The sequence below is a fragment of the Heterodontus francisci genome, chromosome 19, assembly GCF_036365525.1.
Source record: "Heterodontus francisci isolate sHetFra1 chromosome 19, sHetFra1.hap1, whole genome shotgun sequence".
Classification (NCBI taxonomy): Eukaryota; Metazoa; Chordata; class Chondrichthyes; order Heterodontiformes; family Heterodontidae; genus Heterodontus; species Heterodontus francisci.
In genome coordinates this window covers 56,593,945-56,619,740 of record NC_090389.1, presented here as the reverse complement: position 1 = coordinate 56,619,740, position 25,796 = coordinate 56,593,945, and the positions used below count along the sequence as shown (strand labels likewise).

The following is a 25,796-nucleotide window of genomic DNA, read 5'->3' as shown; positions in this document are numbered from 1 at the left end:
TCTTCACCACTACTCTTTCTTTCCTGTCATTCAACCACTTTCATATCCATGCTGCTAATGTCTCTTTTATTGCATGGGCTCTAACTTTGCTGACAAGCCTGTTATGTGGCACTTCATCAAATGCCTTTTGGAAATCCATGTACACCACATCAATCACAATTTAAAAAAAAAATCATTATTCATTCACAGGATGTGGATGTCACTGGCAGGGCCAGCATTTATCGCTGGTCCATAATTTCCCTTGAGAAGGTGGTAGTGAGCCACTTTCTTGAACTGCTACAGTCCATCTAGTGTAGATACACCCACAGTGCTGTAAAAAGGGAGTTCCAGGATTTTGACCCAGTGATGCAGGAGGAATGGCGATATATTTCCAAGTCAGGAGGGAGTGTGAATTGGAGGGGAACTTGGAGGTGGTGGCTGTTGCCCTTGTCCTTCCAAGTGGTAGAGTTCATAGGTTTGGGAGGTGCTGTTGAAGGAGGATTTGGCGACTTGCTGCATTGTGTCTTGTAGATGGTACTCACTGCAGTCACAATGCACCAGTGTTGGAGGGAGTGAATGTTTAAGCTGATGGATGGGATGCCAAAGGGGCTGCTTTGTCCTGGATGGTGTCGAGCTTCGAGTGTTGTTGGAGCTGCACTCATCCAGACAAGTGGGTAGCGTTCCATCACACTCCTGGCTTGTGCCTGGTAGATGGTGAAATGCTTTGGGGAATCAGAAGGCAGGTCACTCGTTGCAGAATACCTAGCCTCTGACTTACTCTTGTAGCCACAATCTTTATGTGGCTGGTCCAGTTAAGTTTCTGTTCTGGTCAATGGTTACACCCAGGATATTGATGGTGGGGAATTTAATGATGGTAATGTCATTGAATGCCAAGGGAAGGTGGTTAAACAAGGTTATCAATGAAGCACCTGAAGATAGTTGGGCCCAAGACACTGCTGCAGGAGTTCCTCAGGGCAATGACCTTGGATTGAGATGATTAGCCTCCAAAAATAATAACCACCTTCCTTTGTGCTAAGTATGGCTCCAGCCATTGAAGAGATTTCCTCTGGATTCCCATTGATTTCAATTTTACGAAGTTGCCTTAATGCCACGCTCAGCCAAAAGCGGCCTCAATGCCAAGGGCAGTCGCTAACTAACCCTCTAATTTCTTTTGAACTGTGTGGGTGATTTGTTTAAGTCCGTGACCCCTTTAAGTTTTGCTGCATGGCAATTTAAAGGGCCTGATTTGTGCGCGATCTGTGCAGGAACTTTTGGGTTGCTGCGTGACTATGCAGCTTAGAGGGAACATTGGCAGTTTCTCTCATCTTGCCTCTGGAATTCAGTTCTTTTGTCCATATTTAGACCAAGGCTATAACAAGGTCTGGAGCCAGTGGTTCTGAGCATCGACGAGCAGGTTTTTGGCTGGATTGGATTTGTTCTGCTTTTTGTGGACAGGATGTACCTGGGCAATTTTCTACTTTGTAGGATAGGTAGGTGCCAGTGTTGTAGTTGTACAGGAACAGCTTGTCTGGAGATGTGGCTAGTTTTGGAGCACAAGTCCTCAGTATTACAGCTGTCGGGCCCACAGCCTTTGCTGTATCTATTGCATGCAGCTGTTTCTTGATATCACATGAAGTAAATCGAATTGGCTGAAAATTCACTTCTGTGATGCTGGAGACCTCAGGAAGAGGCAAAGATGAATCATCCACTCAGCACTTCTGGCTGAAGATGGCTGCAAAAACTTCAGCCTTGCCTTTGGCACTCACGTGCTGGGCTCCAGCATCATTGAGAATGGGGAGGTTCATGGAGTCTCCTCATCCTGTTAGTTGTCTAATTGTCCACCACAATTCATGAATGGGGACCTTCGTATGTTTACTGTAAACAATGCACCAGTATCCAGTCATTTTTCTAGAAAGGTTATATTATAAACATTTTATATCTAGAATCAGATATGGGTTATTATTCATGAAGCAAATTCTGGTTCTTTAAAGCTTGCTATTTGTGTTACATTAAGGGGGGAAAAACAAATTGGTATTGCATAAAAACTTACATGCATAGTTCACTTAAAAACGTTAATGCTTGGGGACTGGGAGACTTGGAGTCAGCACACTGCTCTTTCAGCTGTGACCTGGCTTAAATTTTGTTCGAGGAGAGGAAGGGATTGAAGTCTCCCCTGCACTCCTCTCTCTGTTAGCTGAAAGAGCCAGATGTAAAGTGAATTCAGCCAATATTAACCTATGGCTCCACAGCAGAAAGCTGTGCATAATTCAAAACACATTGGCACGTCACTCAAGTTGTCGCATGATTGAAATGGCAATGTCACATTGGCGTCGTACTAAATGTTCTTCGGAGGTTGGGATTAATGACATTGGTGGAGGGTGGAGACAGGAAACCTTATTCTGTATCTAGCTAAGCTATATAGGGTGCCAGTAATAGGTTATTTTACACCTCTGTACTGACATCTCCCACCCTGAACAATGAAAATCACAACAGAAAATTACAAAACAAAAAAAAACAAGACGCAATATTCAGAACTACAAATGTTTATCCTACAGGTTAGATGTTTCAGACATTAGATTTAGGAATTCATTAGATTTGTCACCTTGTTTTGAATCATTTTGGGGTATAGTGGAAAGGTGGTATCTCTGAGCAATGATCACCATATCCTTCATGATAGTCCAGTGACCACTGCTCCCCAAACCATAAACTCACTTAGGACTCCAAGACCTGTCTGCACAAGAGTGGCCACATCCAGTAAAAGGATTAAACCAACGACTTATATTTTATCGTGCCTTTAACATAATAAAATGTCCCGAGCTGCTCACAGGATCATTATAAAACAAAGTGACACCGAGCCACATAAGGAGATATTAGGTCAGATGTGCAAAAGCTTGGTTAAAGAGATAGGTTTTAAACCAAGTGATGACATTAGCTTCAATGAACATTTCTTGCCCTATTTTTGGTGCATGAAGATATATTTGGCAGAGGACGTTTGCTCAGCAAGCTCAAAAGGCAGTGATGGCAATGTTGCACAAAGCTGTGAAAGCAACACTCAAACTTGCACTAAACGCTCAAAACAAATGGGTGGGCTGCTCGAAAATGTTACTCACTGTTAACTGTTATTTTTGTATCACCTAATATGTTTTAAATTTAGATTTGTTCAAGTTTGTCCTTTTACCACAGAAAAAGGAAGTTATATTAGACTTCTTTTTGCACTTTACAGTATTGTGAAACTTATCTTTGAGAAAAGGTCAGTAATTAAAAGTTCACCAAAATGCAAGAAGAAGGTATACTCCAATATCCTAACTGTTGAATAACCAAATCTAACACAATTGTTATAGGGAAAGGAAGAGTATTGGCTGAGATAAAACAAACAGGTCAATAGATTTTATGTTTTATTTTTGGTTAAACTGTCTGCCACACCTGTGAAAATTTGCAGCCCATTTTTTGGGCACTAAAGGAATCATGGGATATGGGGATAGGGCAGGAAAGTGGAGCTAAGGTAGATCAACCATGATCTCAGTGAATGGCGGAACAGACTCGAGAAACTGTATGGCCTACTCCTATTTCTTATTCTCTTGATCGGCGTAAATGAGTTAGAACATGAAAGGGCACATAGCACCTCTCTCTCTATTAGCGCCATCCCATCACTCAAGACATTTTTAAACTGAAATAAATAATGCAAAACATTGTTTAACCATCAAAATCTCAACTTCTTGACACTTTTGTCCTTCAGTATTCTTCAATACACTGCTTCCATGTGGTTTAGGAGAATAGTTGTCAGACTCTGTTACATCTACCTCCCCATATTCTGTATTGATCATTTCCCCATTGGTTTTGTTATGTAAGACCAACCACAGTCTTTACAATAGGAGACCATTAGCACTCAGAGTTTCAGTGAAAATTAGCTCTGATAATTAATTGATCAAGAAGAAAGAACGAAGCAAGACAGTTTCTCCGCTGTCTCCTTTGGATTGAATCAGTGACCTGAATCAATCTATAAAAAGGGACTGCAACACTCAGACCTGAACAATCACAATGAATTCTCTTATATTGCTCCTTCTCTTATTTGGTTGTATTAGCATTGTCCCCATAGCTGTAATCCTTTGACCAAGGTCACAAAAGAATGAATGAGGATTGGTGGCTGGCATAGTTCACACAATGTACGCTGCTGGACCAATCAACCTGTCCGGCTCCAGCATTTCCAGGGATGCAACTAATCCTGACAAAGACATGTAAAATGGAGCAACTAAAAAATATGGAGCACTGCCAAGAAATCAAGCATTATGTAAAGCCCTATTGTCAAATTTTACCTGATTGTCACTATCAGTAGAAGTACAGATTGAGCTCCGACTAACTAACATTCTTTTTTTAATTGGAAAAACTAATCTGTTAATTATACTTCCCTGTGAATTATAGAGCCTATGTTTGTATGGACAATTATCGACTTTCAGATTTCTTTCCTTTTTTTTATGCTGGTAGCTAACTAGCATAATCTTAAAGGTAATTATTTTGTTGTAATTGTCAGCATCCAGTGACCAGAAACAAGGATTATGTTCTATTCTTTTGCAGTTTACAGAGGTATGAAAATAGGGCATAAGACAGGATGGTGGCAGATGGTAGCAAAGAGAAACACTGCCAGAGGTTGTGGTACTAAATTAGTACTGGGAGGAGCAGGATGATCATGAATGATCAACTTGACACCAATATGGCTAGCAGGGTCAGACTTTCATTGTTGGAAAACCAGCAGGGGTTGGAGATACTGGAGTTCCACAACTTTTGTTTATTTTATTCTTCTCCTAAACTATGTCTTTTAAAAGACAATGGGCTGGATTTTGTGCTCGGTTGGAAGGCGACTTCTATGGTGGTGGTGGTGGGGATGTGCGGAGAATCGACACAGATTCGTCTGCCACGGAAACCAACACCATAATGCCGAGGTGGCACCTCCACTGCGAAGCGACGGGATTGTAGTTTAAATATGTTAAATACTCTCTTGCATGCATTAGTATATAATTCACCGGGATCCTAACAGGCGTTTGCGATGTTCTGCTTGACGTCCAGTACTCACATGCCTTCACTTCCCCATCTTTGAAACTCTGGTGCCACCGAGATGAGAGTCTTTGGTGCCTACATAGGTCAGCTAAGTTATGTGTTGTTAACTTCATGAATTTTTTTTTTTGGCATTGGACATTGCCACTAAGCTCAATCTGCAGATGTGAGGGAAGTGGGGAGCTCTGCAAGTGGGTACAATGGGTGGGGAGGAGGGGGAAACTCTGCAATACAATATCGTGAGACCCCGTAAATGGCATTGCTAAAGCCGCTCACGCCATGTGATTGGGGGCGGGAATGGGGGGGGGGGGGTAACGGCCACTGTCATTGTGCTAAGTAGCTGTCCGCTGCGTAATTGCAGCGCGATAACAAAATCCAGCCCAATGTGTGTGCATGATCTGCTGTGTTGGATTACAAAGAAATGAGGGTTGATTAACAAGCCTCATCGTGCAGGATGAGGAAAAATATTACTGAGCTGGATGTATCAAAGTCATGCATTGATACCTAGGAGGTTCAGAGATGTCAGACATAACAATTATACATATATCAACCTAATTACCATTTCTATTCTATGCCATTTATTGAATTGCCACATGCAGAATACAAAGTTTTAAAGAACTCCACTTCCACTGCCTTTCCTTTTCTCCCCGTCCCACTCACCCTGTAAATTTCTGCTAAAACAACTTGCATTTATATAACACATTTAGCATAGAATAAAACATCAAGATATTTCACAAAGGTCTCAAGAAGAAATGAATGCTGCGCCAAAGAATGAGACAATAAGAGAGGACACAAAAGCTACTTTGAAGAGGTGGGTTTTATGAAGGTGCTAACAGGAGAGGGAGGGTGGACAGGCAGAGAAGTTTAGGGAGGGAATTCCAGCATGTGGGGGATGGGTGGCCTAATGCATGATCTCCAATGGTAGGGCAAAGGGAGGAGAGGTTTCCCAGGAGGCCAGAGGAAGAGAGTTTTGGTTGCGGGGGTTTGGGGGGGGGGGGGGGTGGTGGAGTGGAAGCGGTTAGCTGTTACAGAGATAGAGAGGGATGAGACCATAAAAGGATTTAAACACAAGAATGAACATTTTACATTCTGGGTGACCAGAAGCCAATGCAGGTCAGCAAGGACAGTGGTGATGGGTGAGTGATACATTACACAATAGATATGAATGATCTGAAATTAATTTAAGCTAATGGTTATTTTTAAAGAATATCATCCAACATCTGGAAAAATGATACAGCTTCGGTATGAAATGGCAATTACTCAGTAAATTCAGAGCAATGTATGGAAACATAGATCAAATCTTCAATCAGTTTTCTTTCAATTCCCTTGATAGATCTTAACTTATTTTACAAAACATTACAGCATACTCTTCAAAGAATGACTGCATTTGATTTCTACAACTTTGTCCAACGATAGAATCTTCCTCAGATGAAAGACCCTGAACATCATAGCAGGTCATCCAAATGGATCCTAATGTTCTGAATGATAGTTTCAGCTGTCTGTTTTTCAAATTACTGTACAGTCTGTACTTTGAGCTTAAACTAATTATATGGTATGACAGTACAGCATGTCTGATTTATTTGGCGAAAGAGATACTCCTCACTATCCAGTATGAACCTATAAAGCAAACAAGTATTGCTTCCTCCTTTTACACCAGATATCCTTGAAGGTTGAGCGAATCTTGTATTAAAAGATGTAACTCAACTGTCTATCGGTGGGATTTTTAAAAAAGATTTTTTTTAGTTCTAACCACATTCACTGTTTCTATAACTACACATCTGTGAGGACTGAACTACCTCCTAATTTACAGCTGTTGTCAAGGTCTGTCATTGAAGTGGCTATTAAAATCAACAAATTGTACTTAAAAGAAAGTTTGGGTATGCTAAGTTGAAATTTATTAAAATATTTCAGATAACCAAAACAATTCTAGCAAAGAAATCTGTGATACGTAATCTTTTGCATGGAACCAGCAATCAGAACCAGATTAAAACAACTTTGTTCTATTAATTTGTAAGGCAAGAACCAGTAAGAATTATTCCTGATCTGGACTTTCAAAAATATGCTTGAAATTGTATGCACACTCAGACTATAGCATTCCAAAAGATTAATAACTTACAAGTACAACAGGCGTCTTCTTTAAGGTTACATACAGTAAGGCGTTTCTTCTGCGTTAAAGTCTGCCTGTCTGCTCTGATTAGCTGTTAGTCAACCATTCAAGACAATAACATGAACTTTTTTTTTAATAAAAGGCTTTGCATTTAGCTAGAGGCCATTATGTACAGTGCATGTCAAATGTTTCCTGCTACAAGACTAACTGGATTGAGAAGTTGGATTCAAGCATTCCCAAAGCCTTACGTCTGGTTGGTATTAAATTACCTCAGACACAGATGAGTCTTTGTGCCATGCATGTTAGCATTACTTTTGAGTGATTCACAACAACCTGAATCATTTTTTACCTTCGCACACCCAAGAGGAGGCCTTCAATACCAGATCATGCACCTTTCTCAACTTGAAATGATTAGTGATTAATAGCGCACCAAACTGTACTGAGGTGTACTAAATAGCATCCCTTTGACAAATGGAATTGTCTGGGATCTTTACAGAATGCAAACTTGTTCAGTCTACCCAATAATTATGAGAATGCTTCATAATGAAGGGCAAAATATTGTTGTTCTAAATGTAGATGAGATGGGTTAGTACCTGAATTTAAAATGTATACTTTTTAAAACTCCTCTGATTTCCTCGGGGTTAATTAGTACTTGATATGGTACTAAGCCACAGAGACCAGAAGATCCTTGCACACATGCCAATCTAGAAAACTAGCAAAAGCTGACTAACAGCTTCAGAAAATCAGTCAACTCAAAGACAGCCCTGAATATAGGCTGAAGACACATAAGGGATCGCACTGTAAATGCAATGAGACATTGGCAGGCCATGACTTAAGCTGAAGTTACACCCAATATTTGGTCACTATTGTTGTAGGTTCTCAAAGGTGCAGTATGCAACAATGGCAAATTTTTAAATTGCTGAAGGTGTGAAATTTATTTTCTGGGAGGAACAGGGGATGTTCCTCCTTCAGAGGATTTTCAACACCTTTTGTGTATTTTCCAGCATTCTGGAGCCTGCTGCAATTCTTCCTTTCAAACAAAAATAGTTGCCCCTGGAAGGATAAATTTAAAATATATGCCTTCTGTTAAAATAATGGACAGAGAAAATATGAACGAATCAAGTATTCACATGCTAAAGTAACTAAGTTTTAGCTCTTTTGAAACTGTTGAAATGGCTTATTTTCTTTAATTGAAAATAAAGATAATTACACACTGTAGTCATTAAGAAGTGAAGTGCACAAAATTGTCTTTCCCATGAACAGGCACAGGGAGCTGGATTTTGTGTTCTCAGGAACATCTGACTGAACCTCCTTTCTGGGGTGGCAAACTATTATACTCTTATAATTAAATGTCACTGTTCATATTTTCCCACCGTTAATTGTATATTAATTGAGTGTTTAATTGTATTCAGCTGCTGCGCATTAACTGGGGTTTCACTTGTGCTCCTATATATAGGAGCAGACTGAAACTGTGGTTGTTGGGTTTGGAGGTACATGTTTGTAATGTGCATCTCTGTAAATAAAAGTTTGTGTGTGTAAAGATTGGGCTCCAGTTCTATCCTTCACTGCCTCGGTATCTGGATTATAACAACCATGAACAATGACCGTTTTAACATAGGTGTTGCAGACTCTTCCTTCAGCTATTCCACAGTAACAGAGGGACATCAGCCATTTTTGTGTAAATACATTGAAATCAGAGAACATAGCTACACAATGTGACTCACATACAAACAAGCCAGTGGTGCACATCACAATTTATACCAGTAAATTCCTAAATATGGAAATCTCATTGTAATTGTCTATATTAAGTAACGTTCACCACCACTTCAACCCCACTCTATCGAAACCCCAGCAATTTCATCAGTATATGAAAAAAATTCCTCAATAAACCCAAGTAATGCATTCACAAAAGGAAATATCCTCCATATCTCAAAATGGTGTTACAACTAGTCTTGAAGAAAACAAGCCTTCAAATAAGAAAATTGCCAGAAAGTATGAAGTAAATTAGATGTTTTTAAAAACTGCGATTTAGCAGCTTGCTTATATGCAAATTCTTCAGGGGTAGATACTGAATAAAATATATCTGTAACTGTGATTCTCAGAAATCATCAGCTCATCTTTTCTGCCTCAAATTTTTGTACAACCATAGGTGGGGCGGGGGTGGAAATTGTGCTTAACAGACTTCAGTTCTGTTCCTAATTGATTTGATTGTCTGAAAAACTCCAGTTGTGCCTGCTGATGGATCTGAACAGTTCATATTAACAACCTCCAATTTCAGTAAAAATAAAGGCTGATGTATCTTGTAAAATGCTGACAAGGATGACTCGCGGATTGAAAAGGTGAAGACTTGCCTATGTGTCTGGCAATCCTCACCTAAGACAGTACTTGGGCCTTACAATTGGTCCCTGTGACCTTAAGTTAGGGGAGAGAGAGAAAAATTCTGGCGCCTGCAAAACATGTGTCAGCACAACCAGGTGAGGAAGGGGAATAATCATTTTTTTAAATAAAGTGACAAACATTGTAGAGAAGTACTGGAAAGAACAGTTTCAGTTTACTGATCAATCACCTAGAAATGAAGAACACATCTTTTTTGTTAAAAATCTAAGAATCGACCCCCCCAGAAAATGACATGGGTTACTGATATACCCAAAGCAAGAAAGGCCTGAATAAAAAGCAGCCAAGGGTAATACCTTGAGGCTAAATGAGCTGGATACAGGTGTGCCATCACCACAATTCCCTCCTGTTGAGTCACTTTCTAAACTCAACATTTTGTGTATTGAGAACCCTAGGTAACAGAATCTGAACAACGAAGGATACATTAATAGGGTCAAAATGCGTTTTTAGTCATTGTTACCTACCCTTCTATTCACACACTATTATCTCTAAAATGAAATTGAATCCTTTTACGTCAGTGTTCCTGTCAAAGAAACAGAAGTGAGGAAGGTATCCATTTCTAATCTGTACTACTAGTTTTAATTCCCATTATCTGAAAAATGAATCTTGGAAAAGACTTATCAAGCACAAAAAATATTTTCCTGAAAAATGCATTTTTGGTGCAGATAACACCACTCAAAAAGAGGACGTTAGATATTTCAGCTATAAGTTCTTTCTGAATTCATTTGCAGGCTACATATTTTCCAATTTTTATTATAAATTATCCTTTCTTCGCACACTGTGCCACCCCTCATGTGCTGTACCAGTGTTGCTAATGTTTCTGCAAAATAATTTAATCAAGAGAAAAGTTATCAATTTTTAAATTGTAATTAAACTTGTGGCAAACACTGACATCTTGCTCCAACTGGGAAGATGAGATCAATCAAGTTTAAATTTGAACGATTTAAATCAAAAAGAGACTAGTTGAAGAATATACTCAGATAGAATTCTTTGTTGTTAACCACACAGTAAGCTCTATTGCTGTTGCAGCATGCTGAAGCTAGAAGGCATCCTAGTCATGTTTATTCAGACTGCCATATAACTCCTCCCCCCACCCAAAAACAATTTGTGGGTTGGAATCAGCAGTGAATAATTTAATGACTGTTGTGTAGTTATGAACTGCACATGAAGCTCAATGTTTTCTTGTTAAAATTTCCTTCAAAAGAAATCAGTGTAAAAAGGACTGAGTGATTCATAACAACCTGAATCAAGTCAATTTAAAGACAGACTTGCATTTATACAGCAGCTATTCACATCTCAAGAGTGCTTCACATTTAATGAGTTACTCTGACAGGAAGTGGCTTTTATATAAGCAAATGAATTATTCTGTATTTCACTAAACTGTGTCCAAATCTCAACACTACTTGGGATACCATGTAAAGGCAGAAGATTGAATTTAACCCGAACAGAGTGTTAGAAAGAGGTTGTTTAAAAGGCAAGTAATTGCAAATATTTGAGAAAGCAGCTTTTTAGTTCTTTTGAGATGATATTGTAGGTCTATGAGACTCTTGGGTAAAGAGATAGAAGTAATTTCGACATATATCTTCAGCCTAAAATTCGACTGGATAAGGCAATTCAATTTACCATGGAAGATATTCGTTCTTAATCAAGGTTCTTTGCCTAGAACTGAGCAAAACGTAAAGTACATACAGCAACATATTAGCAAACACCCATTTCCAACATTTTCAAATAATCAGATTTGTCCTAATTGGCCTTTTCACTGTAATAATTTTTCACTGACAGCCTGACATAAATCAGTATAAACTCACTCAGTGAGTAGATTTTGAATGAAATTGACAAGTGCATCATTGCTAAAGGTTGGAGCTCCCAATCAGAAGACAGGTACATGCCCTATTTAGGATGCCAAGTCCTTAAAATCAATCGCAGATCATTTCATGGACAAAGCAGCAAAAGAAAACTAATGTACGCTGCCAGTTTAAAATAAATATATTTGGGATCCATTAGATCTATAACTACAACTAATACAAGGAGAGCAGACTTGAGGTTTTTCTGTCCACAGCAGGATGTGTTTGTCGTTATATTCTGCTTTAACATTAAAAAAACACACACCCATATGAAACTGCACTGCAGAAGTCCACTCACAATAAAATTCCTACACTTTTCCTGAGCCCAGGAGGGCTAGACAGCTTTCCCTCCCCCTCTGCTGGCTGCCAGGACTAATCCTCAAAGGGGTTGCACATTACTGTATAAACAAAGTACAAACCGCTGAGTGAAGCAGCCAGGATGGAAGTGGCAGACTTTGGAAATCAGAGAGGATTTCACATCAGCTGTTGTCTGGATTGGAGACTTCAAAGACACAGAGGAACACCGAGCAGTTTTCATTTTTAACAATAGGACCGAGAAACTCAGTCGATATATTACGAGTTAGTGAAGAGGGGATCCAAAGACTAAAGATTTTGACAGCTAAAAGGGCTGTCATTGTGGAGACAATGACAAACCTATTTTCAACTCCTTCAACATAAAAAAAAACTTATTTATTAAAATAAACTGGAAAATGATGTCAAGTTGACTAATGTTATAAGTGATGGGTTTAACTGAAGAAATTTGTTTTTGAAATAAGAAAGTTGAGCGGTTCACAATAGTAAGAGGGACTCTGTATAAATTCTTTGTCAACGCTGTTTCTTGTACTCAAAAGTTTAATGATTCACTTAATCACTTCAGTCAGTCAGCACAAAGCAACTTTTATCACATCTAGACAAAACACATTGCTTACACAGTACCTCGGTCTCTTTAGCAGTGGAGTTGACTGTCTGCACTTCCAAGGCACAGTTTGTCCTCTTAGCTGCAATACAATATGGGTAATCCTTGGCCACCATGGTGGCAGGTGAAGATATCTTGGAGTTCACAGCTGATGATACTGTAGTGCGAAGCTCAAGGGCCAAGTTGTGCCTTGCAGCCACGGTGCTGCCGAGCACTGCAGTCTGTGCACTCCGCTATCCTCGCTCTGCCTCTGTTTGCATGACCACACGACTGGAAGAGCAGCAGGGAAACAGACTGCAGCTGATCGCAACAGAGTGGGAACGCCAGTCAGCGCAAACAACCCGCCCACAGGCAGAGGGGAGGCGGGCAGTCATTGTGGAACCGGATCGACGGAATGGAGCAAATTTCTGAAACACACAAACAGCTTGGACGGAGAGAAAAGACGCATACTTTCCGACCAAGTTAACGAAACGCTGCTTTTTCTTTTACTTCTCACCCCCTGAGCATTGTCTGCAGTTTGATCTGTACGGTTCTGGAAAAGGGGATTCCCTGACTTTGTTACGTTCAGACTGCAGTGTGCCTTGGTACAAAACACACACTGTGAGGTTGTTACCTCGATTTCTGGGGCTATTACATTTATCCACGTTTTTTCACTCGCATTTTTCCTCTTTCCAAGCACCATCTTCAACTGAATGCCAACCGCAACTGCTCCCAGTTTTCTATCGATGACATGCCATCACCAGTCGCTAGGAAATACAAAAGCGATCCAGCAAATCATCCTTGCCCATTCGGTTTTCCTTCTACTCTCAGTTCAAATACAGCTGAGAGCAATTGAAACTGTTGGTTTGAACCAGCATCAGCCCGCCAATGTCATGCCACTGAGCCATTCTCTTGTTAGGTTTCCTACCTTGCCAGACCTCCTACCCTCCAGCCTCCACAAACTTCAGCTTATCCAAACCTCTACTGCTTGTATTCTAACCTATACTAAATCTCACTCACCCATCACCCTTGTTCTCACTGTTACAATTAGTTTATATTGTCCTCTGGCTAGAGAGGAAAAGATTTAACTGCAGCTCCCACAATAGGTTTTAGGGGTGACTGAGGAGTGGACCAGGGCATGGTGGAGGGAACAATCCCTTTGGGATGCTGAAAGGGATACCACCACCAAAAGATGTGTTTGGTGGTGGCATCATGCTGGAGGTGGCAGAAAGGCAGAGGATGATCCATTGGATATGGAAACTGGTTGAGTTGGAAGGGGATCCCTATCGTAATTCTGGTAGGGAGGGGAAGGAGCGAGAACAGACGACCGTGAGTTAGAATCGACCGGGTATGGGCCCCGACAACCACAGAGGCGCAACATCTCTCCTTTCACCTCCTCCTTTCTCACTATCCAAGGCACCAAACACTCCTTCCAGGTGAAACAGCGATTTACTTATACTACTTTCAATTTAGTATATTGTGTTCGCTGCTCATGATGTGGTGACCAAGCGCAGGCTGGGTGACCGCTTTGTGGAACACCTCCATTCAGTCCGCAAGTGCAACCCCGAGCTTCCAGTCGTCTGTCGTTTTAATTCTCCACCTTGCTCCCACTCTGAACTTTCTGCCCTTGGCTTGCTGCAGTATTCCAATGAAGCTCAACACAAGCTTGAGGAACAGCACCTCATCTCTTGACTGGGTACTTTACAATATCAAGTTCAACAATTTTAGATCGTAACCTCAACCCCCAGTTTGTTTTTTTTTCTTTGCTGGTTTGTTGTTTTTTTCTCGCTTCTGTCATTTCCTTGACTTTGCTTTCAGACGACAGCTATTCAGATCTCCTCTAGATACATCTTTTGTTTCTTTACTTGTCTCATTACCAAACCCTTTAGCTTGCACGATGAAATCTGTTGTAATTTAATCTCTCCTGCCCTCCGCCCTATCACAGACATTCCCTTTTTTCCTTCATCCCACCTTTTGCTCAAAACCTATTGCATTTCTAATTTTTTTCCCTTCTGATGAAAGGTCACAGACCTGAAACTTTAACTTTGTTTCTCTTTACACAGATGCTGCCAGTCCTGCTGAGTATTTCCAGCATTTTCTGTTTATAGCACAGTGGTTATATTACTGGACTGGTAATCCAGAGGCCTGGACTAATGAGCCAGAGACACAAGTTCAAATTACACCAAAGCAGCTCGAGAACTTCAGTTCAGTTAATTCATAAAATGATTGCAACACAGAAGGAGGCCATTTGGCCCATTGTGTTTGTGCCAGCAATTAAATGAATCTGGATTGAAAAGCTAGCATCAGTAATGGGGACTATGTAACTACCGGATTGCTGTAAAAGCCATCTGGCTCACTGACGTCCTTCAGGGAAGGAAATCTTCCATCCTTATCTGGTGTGGCCTATATGTGTCACAGCAATGCGGTTGGCTTCTAAATGCCCTCCGAAATGGCCTAGCAAGCCGTTCATTTGTACCAAGCCACAATGATGAAGTATAATAATAAAAGTAGGCGGATCGCCTCGCATCAATCTAGGCATCGGATTCGGACACGAAAAAGGCACACCCGGCCCAGTCAACCCTACAAAGTCTTCCACACTAACATCCTGGAACTTGTGCCAAAATTGGGAAAGCTGTCCCACAGACTAGTCAAGCAACAGCCAGATATAGTCATACTCACCAAATCATACTTTACAGTCAATGTCCCAGACTCCTCCATCACCATATTTGGGTATGCCCTGTCCCCCTGGCAGGACAGACCCACCAGAGGTGGCAGCAGTTGTAAACAGTTGGGAGGAAATGGCTCAACATTTACTCCAGATACCATGATGTCTCATGGCATCAAGTCAAACATGGGCAAGGAAACCCCCTGCTGATTACCACCTACTGCTCTCCCTCAGTTGATGAATCAGTACTCCTCCATGTCGAACACCACTTAGAAAAAGCACTGAGGGTAACAAGGGGCACAGTATGTACTTCAGCTGGGTGATTTCAACATCCATCACCTAGAGTGGCTTGCTGAGGCCTAAACGACATAGCTGTCAGACTGAACTTGTGGCAAGTGGTGAGAGAACCACCATGAGGGGAAACCAATCTACCGGTCACAGTTGCATCTGTCCATGTCAGTATTGGTAGGAGTGATTACCCAATAGTCCTTGTTGAGACAAAGTCCCATCCTCACAGCAACAACACACTCCATCATGTTATGTGGCACTACCACCATGCTAAATGAGTAGATTCAGAACAGATCCAGCAGTTCATAGTTGGTCATCCACAAGGCACTGTGGGCCATCAGCAGCAGAATAACATTTCACCACCATTTGAAACCTTATAGCCTGCCATATTCCTCACTCTACCATTACCATCAAGCCAGGAGGCCAACACTGATTCAATGAGCTGTGTAGAAGACCATGCCAGGAGCAGCACCAGGTGTACCTAAAAAGAGGTGTCAGCCTGGTGAAGCTACAACAAACATACTAAACAGTGGAAACAGCATGCTATAGACAAAGCTAAGTGATCCCACAACCAACAGATCAGATCAAAGCTCTGCAGTCCTGTCACATTCAATCATGAATGGGTGTGGACAATTAAACAACTAATGACAGGAGGCTTCCTGAACATTCCCATCCTCAATGATGGCACAGCCCAGAATGTGAGTGCAAAAGAAAAGGCTGAAGCAACCATTTTCAGCCAGAAGTGCTGACTGGATGAACCGTCTCAGTCTCCTCCTGAGGTCTCCACCATCACATAAGCTAGTCTTTAGCTTATTTGATTCACTCCACATGATATTAAGAAATGGCTGAGCTCACTGGATACAACAAAGTCTAAGAGTTCCGACAAATTCTGGTTGCAGTGCTGAGGACTTGTAGTCCAAAATGAGCTGTGCCACTAACCAAGCTGTTCCAGTACAGCTACATCTACCCAACAAAGTGGAAAATTCCCCAGGTACATCCTGTCCATAAAAACCAGGACAAATCCACAATCTGAACATTTACTGTCCCATCAGCCTACTCTCAATCACCAGCAATGTGATGGAACAGGTCATCGACAGTACTATCAAGAGGCACTTACTCACCAGAAACCTGCTCACTGATGCTTGGTTTGGGTTCCACCAGGACCACTCGGCTCCAGACCTCATTACAGCCTTGTTCCAAACAAGGACAAAAGAGCTGAATTCCAGAGAAGAGGTGAGAGTGACTGCCCTTGACATCAAGGCAGGATTTGACCAAGTGTGGAATGAAGGACCCTTGGTAAAATTGAAGTCAATGGGAATCAGGGGGAAACCCTGAGTCAGAGTCTCAGAGTCATACCCAGCACAAAGGAAGAAGGTTGTTGTTCAAAGCCACTCATCTCAGCTCCAGGACATCACGTGTTACTCAGGGCAGTGTCCTTGGCACAACCATTTTCAGCTGCTTCATCATAAGGTCAGTAATGAGGTGCTCATTAATGATTGCACAGTGTTCAGTCCATTGCAACTCCTCAGACAGTAAAGCAATCCATGCCTGTATGCAGAAAGACCTGGATTACAGTCAGGCTTGGGCTGATAGTTGCAACTAACATTCATGCCACACAAGTGCTAGGCAATGACAATCTCCAGCAAAAAAGAGAGTCTTACCACTTCCCTTTGACATTCAATGGCATTACCACTGAATCCCCCACCATCAACATCCTGGGGGAATACTGAGCAGGAATTTAACTGGACCACCTACATAAATACATTGGCCAGAACAGTAGGTCAGAAACTGGATATTCTGCAGAGAGTGACTCACCTCGTGACTCCCCAAAGCCTTTCCACCATCTACAAGGCAAAAGTCAGGTATGTGATGGTTGCGTGCAGCTCCAACAACACTCAAGAAGCTGGTCACCATATAGGACAAAGCAACCTGGTTGACTGGTTCCCCACCAGCCACCTTAAACATTCACTCCATCCACCACTGGCTTACAGTGGTAGCATGTATACCATCTACTTGATGTACTGCAGCAACTTGCCAAGGCTTCTTTGAACCTCCCAAACTTGTCTCGAAGGACAAGGGCAGCAGCTGCATGGGATCACCACCACCTGCAATTTCCCTGACTTGGAAATATAATCACCGTTTCTTCATGGTCTGCGAGGTCAAAATCCTGGAACTTCCTCCCTAACAACATTGCGGGAAGACCTTCACCACAGACTACAAGGATTCAATAAGGCACTCACTACCACCTTCTCAATGGTAATTAGGGATGGGCAATAAATGCTGACCTTGCCAGTGATGCCCACATCCCCTAAATGAAGTAAAAAATAACAATCAGTCCTTACATGTTTCTGTGAGGCATTACTGTTCATGTGGCTGATCCTGATTTTGATGTCTGCGAGGGCAAGAGGAAAAGATGCAGACTTAGGATGATACTATGGGGGTCATATTTTTCCATGAGAGTTCTCCTGCTGGTGACCCTAAATTTGGCACGAGAGCTGCTGAAAACCTGGAAATCTGGCATAAAAGCAGTTTACGCCACCTTTTCAAATTTTTCATGGTTCATCCGCCAACGTTACAACAGGCGAGCAGGAATTGACCACTAATTTCCCTTTACAGAAATGCCGGCATGGGTTTCTATAATTGTATCTACTTTCACCTCTAGTAAACTGCAGTGGTGAGCAGACTGATGATAAATTGGCTTGAGAGGCAACATTTTAATAACTAGTAGACTGCTTCATTGACCAGGCAGTATACAGATTGATTATGACAACCTCTATTACTCCTATAGATTGCAGCATTGTACTATCCTGATCACAACATGACAGGAACAAGACTTTTATTGTTGTTTTTGGAAGCGTTAACAAAATCACACAACTGAGTGGGATCATGTCTGTAATGACTGGCTGCAAAAAAATCAAGGGATTTGTCATGACACTAGCACTGTTTATTGTTAGGTAGCCTGCTGCTAATGCTCACTGCTCAGGCTCAAATATAGAAACCATGAAAGTTACCAGAAGTACACCGGTGGGAACCATACCCTAGCATGAATTATTGATTTCAGGAGAGGAGTGATTGAGGACAAAATAAAGCAAAACCTTGGCGTGACCTCTATCTTTGGGAGTTTTCTTCCCTTTTCATCCCTCCATTGCTAAAAGGACTAGGCTGAGTGAGGGTGCAGCCTGAGGCCTCATCCTTCACTTTTTGCCCTCGATTTTAACTCTACTGTGATGGAAGGAGGCTGGGGTGGGGGAAGGGTTTGGGAGGCTAAAACCTAAAAATGGGGAAACGCATCCCCAACCTGCCATGTTCACTTCTGTTGCCGTTTTAAGGTGGCGGGTAGCAAAGTGTGAAAATGTCCAGTCATGCAGAGGCAGGACACGTCATTAACGTGTTTAAATCAGGCTCCCACAGTGCAGTTGGAGAAATTGTTCCACCCAGATGGTGATGGGGGTCTGCAACCCATTCCCGAAAGGGTTGTAGAGGCAGAAACCCTCATCACATTTAAAAAATACTTGGATATGCACTTGAGGTACCGTAACCTATGGACCAAGAACTGGGAAGAGGGATTAAGCTGGATAGCTCTTTTCCGGCCGGCACAGACATAATGGGCCAAATGACCTCCTTTTGTGCCGTAAATTTTCTATGTTTCAAGGCACTGTGCATTTGGAATATCGACAAGCAAGGGCATGACCTACATCCTACCACCCTGAGGATTACTTTTAAAGAAACTCAGCTCTTCCATATGAATGTAATCATCTCTGTGATTACACTCTATCAAATAAGCCAACTGAAAATCTAATGGCAAATGCAAACACACACATCACTTATTTCATAAACCAGTGCCAGGACAGAACAACACTCTTCCTCCGCCACCTCATCCAAACTGTAGAACTTTTGATCTTCAGCAGTATTTCAGTATACAAGGACAACTTTTCAGAAGCTACTGAAGCTATGTAGAATCACAACTGGTCACTTCCACAGAAGTGATGAGCCGCTCTTACCATCTAATATTGCAATACTTCCTATTAAATTCATTACAAAATAAACATTTTAAACAGCTTGAAAAAAAACTACCATGACCATCTTGCTAAAAATTTTAATATAGAGATTTTATTTGCTCAGCTTACAGAAAAACACAAATGATCAATTCCAATCAGCCTGATAGTTGACATGCTATAAAATTAAATCTATACTGTGAAGCTGGAAATAGCTAATGATTGTAGCTGACCTGACACTTCTTAACTGCCTTGTCTATGTGTTAAAATATCTGCACAAATATTATGCAGTGTGATGAGATGGTGTACTGCTGAAAATGTCTAGAATAGTATGCTGTAAGCCAACACTGCCAACAGTCATACTCACCCACCATTAGTTCCACGTACATCTCATGGAGCAGATTAGCAGCCTGCGACTACTGAATAACAGGTTCCCTTAGGGCTCACAGACCTGTCACAGATCACAGGACTCACAGAAAGGTCACAGATCTGAAACGTTAACTTTTCTTCTCTCTTCACAGATGCTGCCTGACCTGCTGAGTATTTCCAGCACACTCTCTTTTTATTTCAGAATTCCAGCATCTGCAGTATTTTGCTTTAATCCCACAGGGCTCAGTTTGACACCATCACTTTTAATATTTATATCAATGATATCCAGTCAACCCAGTCAAGGGAATCTGGATATATGCTAGCCATCCAAGCAAGAGCTTACCCAATCAGAATGCACAATTGCAAAAGACTTGAAAATACTTGAAACTATTTATTACAAGCTGTGGGTGTGTCTGAATCCTCAGTAAATGTGTGCCTCTGCACTTCATTTGAGCACTGGCATGCAAAGAAGCACTTGAGCGCCCGCTTCTGCGGTGCTGAACTTAGGCACGAGAACCTCGCAAATGTCCTTCGAGTGGTTTGGGGTTGTGGCTCACATGATGTTAGCATCTGATGAAAACTGCAGCCAAGATAAAGGCTAGGCTCAATAATCCACAAATTAGCAGAGACCAGCTGAAGAGCAGATGATATGTCTTGCAAAGAGCCACCCTGATTCTTGTTGTCTTAGTAGCTGAATATTGCACACCAGCATGGGCAGGAAGTGCATGCACAAATCTTGTTGATGTGCAACTGAAGATCCCTGTGAGAATCATTACAGTGGTGTTGAAGCCAATACAGACTGTCTGGCTTCCTGACCTCTCACATAGCTTCCCACCACCTCTCAGAAAAGAAGTCACAAAGTCAGAGAATACAACCAGATCCTAGCATACTTATATCTGCTTATTAATGAAGATCTGCAGATGTCCTCGAGATGGCACCTTAAGTTTAAAAAAACCTTCTGATTAACAACCGAAACTCAAAATCTTGGAATTCTCACCTAAAGGCAGTGGAAAATCAATGAAGTTAAGTAAGAGGATCTGATCATGGATGTCCAGTTCAACCACCCAGTTTCAGCAAGCCATGGAAAATATGGGTCACAGAGAGATGTGTCAGAGTTTCATATGGATTGGGCACTACAACACCTGCTGTATAAATGGAAGATGAAAGCCTCATGCACAATTGTGGGGTGAATATCCAAAAACCAATAAAACAGCTATTGCAGTATAATGAAAGGTATCTAAGAGGCCATTATTTTTATGAAAGTGTTTGGCAGACCACTTTATGTATGAAGAACTCTGTGCTATTTTTGACAACATTCTTGAGATACAATCATGCATTGCGCTGTGCATTAAAAAATTTAAAGAAGGTGACCCTGTAATGAAGAGTTGTCCATAAAAACTGTTAAGTTCCTGGCATTAATGAATGAATTAGGCTTTATCCATGGAAAGATTCTTCCAAGCACCATGGGCATCGATCTTCCCAATTTACCATTTTACTACACATAGGATAGAAGAATTCCCATCACTGACCTCAGTCCCAATGTAGTTGCTACAGATACAAATGCTGTGAACAGTTTTATCACAGTGTAACCATATGTCAATTAAAAATCTAATGTGTTTTACAATCTTGTACTGCCTATCAACTATTTCGTTTATAAATTTCTACATCCATATTTATAATGGAACTGCCAATGCAAAGTTATCACACTGTAATCACACGAGCACTCCAGTGGAGGCATGATGCACCCTAATCCAGTTATTTCCCCGCCTCTAACTTTGCTTTACCTAAAGACTATCGTTGGTCTTGATTCCACATGTACAATGTCACGGGAGACCGATTAGTTATATACTAAAAGTTTTGCATTTGACATATGGCTCTTGTCAACATAAAGTTACTTCCTCTGTCACAAATTTTTCTGTCACATTTTTACTTCAATGTTTATAAATGGCAAAAACTACATTAACATTCATATAATGGGAAAACCCTTATCTGCCTGTTATGCTGTAATTGTGAAGCTACCATTTTTTTTGCTTGACTTTCAAGTATTTTCTTGCCTACTTATCAGTTACTTAAAACTAAATATCCAGGGATTTCACCTGATAAATGGTGCACCTGGAACTTGTTTGCGCATTGGCGAGCCTTCCTCCCCCATCTGCTGACCCATTTGTGGCTGCCATTTTTTGAGCACCAGCCTATTCACCCCCATCCACCCTGTTTGCTTGTCTCAACAGTACAGTGGCTGGTCCTGAACCTAGAGCTTGGGTTGACTGGCCTGACCCATTTCTGACTGCTCGGTTGCTTTTGTGGTTGTTTACTCCTCCTGTTTCCTATCTTCATTACTATAGTGGTTGGGCCTTCAGCCTACCACCTTGAGACTCAAACTCCCCAAATTGTAACCTATAGCCCCTAACTCTACAAATTCTGACCCCAAATCTGACCTGTGACCCAGGCACTCTGAATGACCAATGTAGTGTTAAACAAAATGTATTCTTTACATGCACTTATTCTCATTCTACTATACAAATATATAATTTTTCTAAGTGTTTTAACAAATAACAGCTTCTTTTTTAGCTCAAATATTAAAGAGAGCTTAGTTTTTATTCTCTTAAACCAGTTCAATTGATGTAATGAAATATGCCTCAAGGGCACTAAATACTTAAATGGATATTCTGTGCAAGTATACAGAATTAAATCATAAAGTGCCTTAGTAAACTGAGGGTCCTTTTATACTTTAAAAAAAAGCTTTTATTTTTAAAACTTACCTTTGCATGTCAGTGTGGGTCACATGACATCATCTGTCTCCGGGATCTATGCCTAAAGTGATATTTTGCAAATATTAACTAAGTGCCTTGGCAAACAAAAACCTTTTAAAACTTAACTAAATATACTAATTAAGCTTTTAGTTTCTTTAATTTACTCTTCATCTCAGTGAAGATACTGAAATGCTGCCACAGGAGGGCCATTTATGTGGTGATGGGGATAGCAAAGCAGTATATCCTCTGAATCATCATGAGCAATGCCTTTAGGAGATCTGCTAGTAGTTAAAACCAACAAAAACACACAAGTTTGAAGATGCTGGGACAAGTTTCAGTAACTGTTGTAAAGCTTTAGTGACCTCAGCCATCAGTAAAATCTTCATTTACTTAAGCAGCAAGCAGAACACTTAGTGTAGATTTGTGTGGTCCTTGAAAGCGAGATATTTCTGATTGACCAGGAGACTTTAAAAGTGCACGGTTATAGCTTTACTATTGAAGTTTTTAATTTAATTTGCTTACTTACTCAAAGAAGATACAGGATTTTGTGGTGTTTGTCCCAGCACACACACGGATATCAATTTTGCAATGTTAGCTCCCACTTTCTCATGATAACAGACCCAGGAATCAGCAACACAAACTTGAGATTATCCTGATCAGCAGTTATTCTTAGATAAAGGCAATTGAGAAAATGTTGATCTCCTACTAAATAGTACTTCAGGCAAAGCAGCTTTGAGGTATCCTGTAATAGCTGTGATTCCTACAGTTTGGAGTGTTTAACCACCACCCGCACCCCCCACCCACACCATTTAATAAAACCATCTAGACAAATCAAATTGCAACAAGTGACATCTTTTGCCTTCAATCTGTACCACCTTTGTGGATTTAGAAGGGATATATACTTTATTTTTCAGCTAGTGTGGTTTTCTCCTGCACTCAGAATCATATCATATTGCCCCATAACCTCTGTGCCTCTGACTCCCAGCTGAGAACACTGCAGCTAGGCCCTCAGTAAAGCCAACACATCAATGCTGTCAACTCAGAAGTGAGCAGTTCTCACATTTAAAAACATAAACTTTATGCAAAATACATGTAATATGAAATATTTCTCTGAAATAACAATGGGATCAGCTGTTTCCGTTTTTGCATGTACTATAGGTCTTAAACTTCTTAGTCACTAGGACAGTTCTACACATGATTTTTTAAATAAAAACTAAACAGAAAAAACTTTCAAAATAAACAACGTACACACCTCACTTCTCCTTCCTACAACAATAGAACTCTCTCTTTTGGTCAGTGTAAAAAATATTAAATGAAGGGTAAGTATAGCTCCCAAACCATTTGATACAGATTATAATTCATTGAACTATGTGTAGCTGAATGACTGATCAGATTATTAAAATTTGTATATTTTATAAAGAAATGTGAGCCCGAGTGGTTAAGGGGCAAATAATTAAAACATTTTGGGTTTTCCTAAGGGCATTATAGTTAGAATGAGGAGTGGCCAGGGATTTTCTAGCTTCACCCTTGCAAAAGAAACTTCAAGATGCCAACTTGTCATCTCTAGTGAGGAAAGAAGCACATCACATAATTTAATGGATTTTAAGAGGACATAGACAGGCTGCTAGAATGGACAAATGAAATTTAATGAAGGAATATATATTTTATGGTAGGAATAACAAGGAGAGGCAATATAAAATAAAGGATACAATTCTAAAGGGGGATGCAGGAACAGAGGAACTTGGAGGTATATGTGCACAAATCGTTGAAGGCGTCAGGGCAGGTTGAGAAAGTGTTTAATAAAGCATACAGGATCCTGGGTTTTATCAATAGAGACATAGAGTACAAAAGCAAGGAAGTTATGATAAACCTTTACAAAACTCTGGTTTGGACTCAGCTGGAGAATTGTGTTCAGTTCTGCGCACTACACTTTAGGAAGGATGTGAAGGCACATTAGAAAGGATATAGAAAAGATTTATGAGAATGGATCCTGGGATGAGGGACTTCAGTTACATGGATAGGCTGGAGAAGCTGGGGCTGTTCTCCTTGGAGCAAGAAGGTGACAGATGAGCTGAATGACCTCCTTCCGTGCTGTACTATTCTATGATTCTATAATGTGGGGGAAGTGTGAAATGATCCACTTTGGTTGGAAGAACGGAAATGCAGAATATTTTTTAAAAGGTGAGAGACTGGTAAATGTTGGTATGCAGAGGGATTTGAAGATCCTTGTACACATCACAGCAAGTTAACATGCAGGCACGGCAAGCAATTAGGAAGGCAAATGGTACGTTAGCCTTTATTGCAAGGGGATTGGAGTATAAAAGGACATTTTGTGCAATTATATAGGGCTTTCATGGGACCACACCTGGAACACTGTGTACAGTTTTGGTCCCCTTACCTTAGAAAGGATTTACCTGCCTTGGAGACAGTGCAACAAAGGTTCACTAAATTAACTCCTGGAATGGAAGGTCTGTCCTGTGAAAGAGATTGAGTAGAATGGGCCTATATTAAGAGGTGATCTCATTGAAGCATATAACATTCTGAAAGGGCTTGATAGGGTAGATGCTGAAGTTTTGATTATGCCAGGCTTCTGTTAGAATCTGTGGTCAGCATCTCATATTTTGAATACGTAGATGAGCAGATCAAGTGGTCCATTCTTTAGAGAGAAGTTCTTTAAAGAACAAATCAAAATGTTTTCACTCTGTCCTATGTATCAGGTTGATATTAGGGTCTTTCAGCACAAGGCTTTAAACTCTAAATTAGCAGCATTGATTAATAGATAATCATTTAATTCTGATAGAAGTTGCACATGCCGAGAAGGTTATTTTCCATCAGGTCAATTGACATTATGATTGAAATGTTGCATCTACATCTGAGGCAAAGATCGACTATGAAGGTTCATAAGTGAGTATAGATTGTATTCCAAATATCATAATTGTAAAAGAGAGCAGTTCTTACAGAAGTCCATGCATTTTTTTCATAACTGACAATTAATAATAACACTTACAAAGAAAATGCTCATCTATTATTAAATTGAGAACATATTTTAGTTAAGAATTAACTCTCTCTTAAAATATATGACTTATGTGAATTTTATGCTTTTCATGGTGAGGGGTACTAAAAATGAACCTTAGGCACCCAGATTCAGAATTAAGCAGTCCCAGATCAACTACAACAGCACCTTTAACATATTACCACGTCGCAAGGTGCTTCACAGGAACATTATAAAACAAAATATGACACCAAGCCACATAGGAAATATTAGGTCAGATGACCAAAGCAAAGTTAAGGAGTGTCTTAAAGGAGGAAAGTGAGGGAGAGAGGTGAAGAGGTGTAGGGAGGGAATTCCAGAGCTTAGGGCCTAGGCAACTGAAGGCACAGTAACTAATGATGCAGCGATTAAAATTGGGGATGCTCAAGAGACCAGAATTAGATGAGCGTTGATATCTCAGAACGTT

The 25,796-nt window shown here is 40.7% G+C and overlaps 1 protein-coding gene across 3 annotated transcripts in view; it reads right to left on the bottom strand.

The window, feature by feature from the left end:
* The window catches only part of arhgef3 (Rho guanine nucleotide exchange factor (GEF) 3), a 371,767-nt gene that overhangs the window by 45,889 nt on the left and 300,082 nt on the right, over positions 1 to 25,796 (bottom strand). The window contains exon 1 of one of the 3 annotated variants that reach the window (XM_068051699.1): positions 12,310 to 12,795. The exons of the other annotated variants lie outside the window; for them this stretch is intronic. Coding sequence (XP_067907800.1) covers positions 12,310 to 12,405 — 96 coding nt within the window. The 5' untranslated portion in view covers positions 12,406 to 12,795. Of the gene's footprint in view, positions 1 to 12,309; positions 12,796 to 25,796 lie in introns of those variants that run through there. 3 annotated transcript variants of the gene reach the window in all.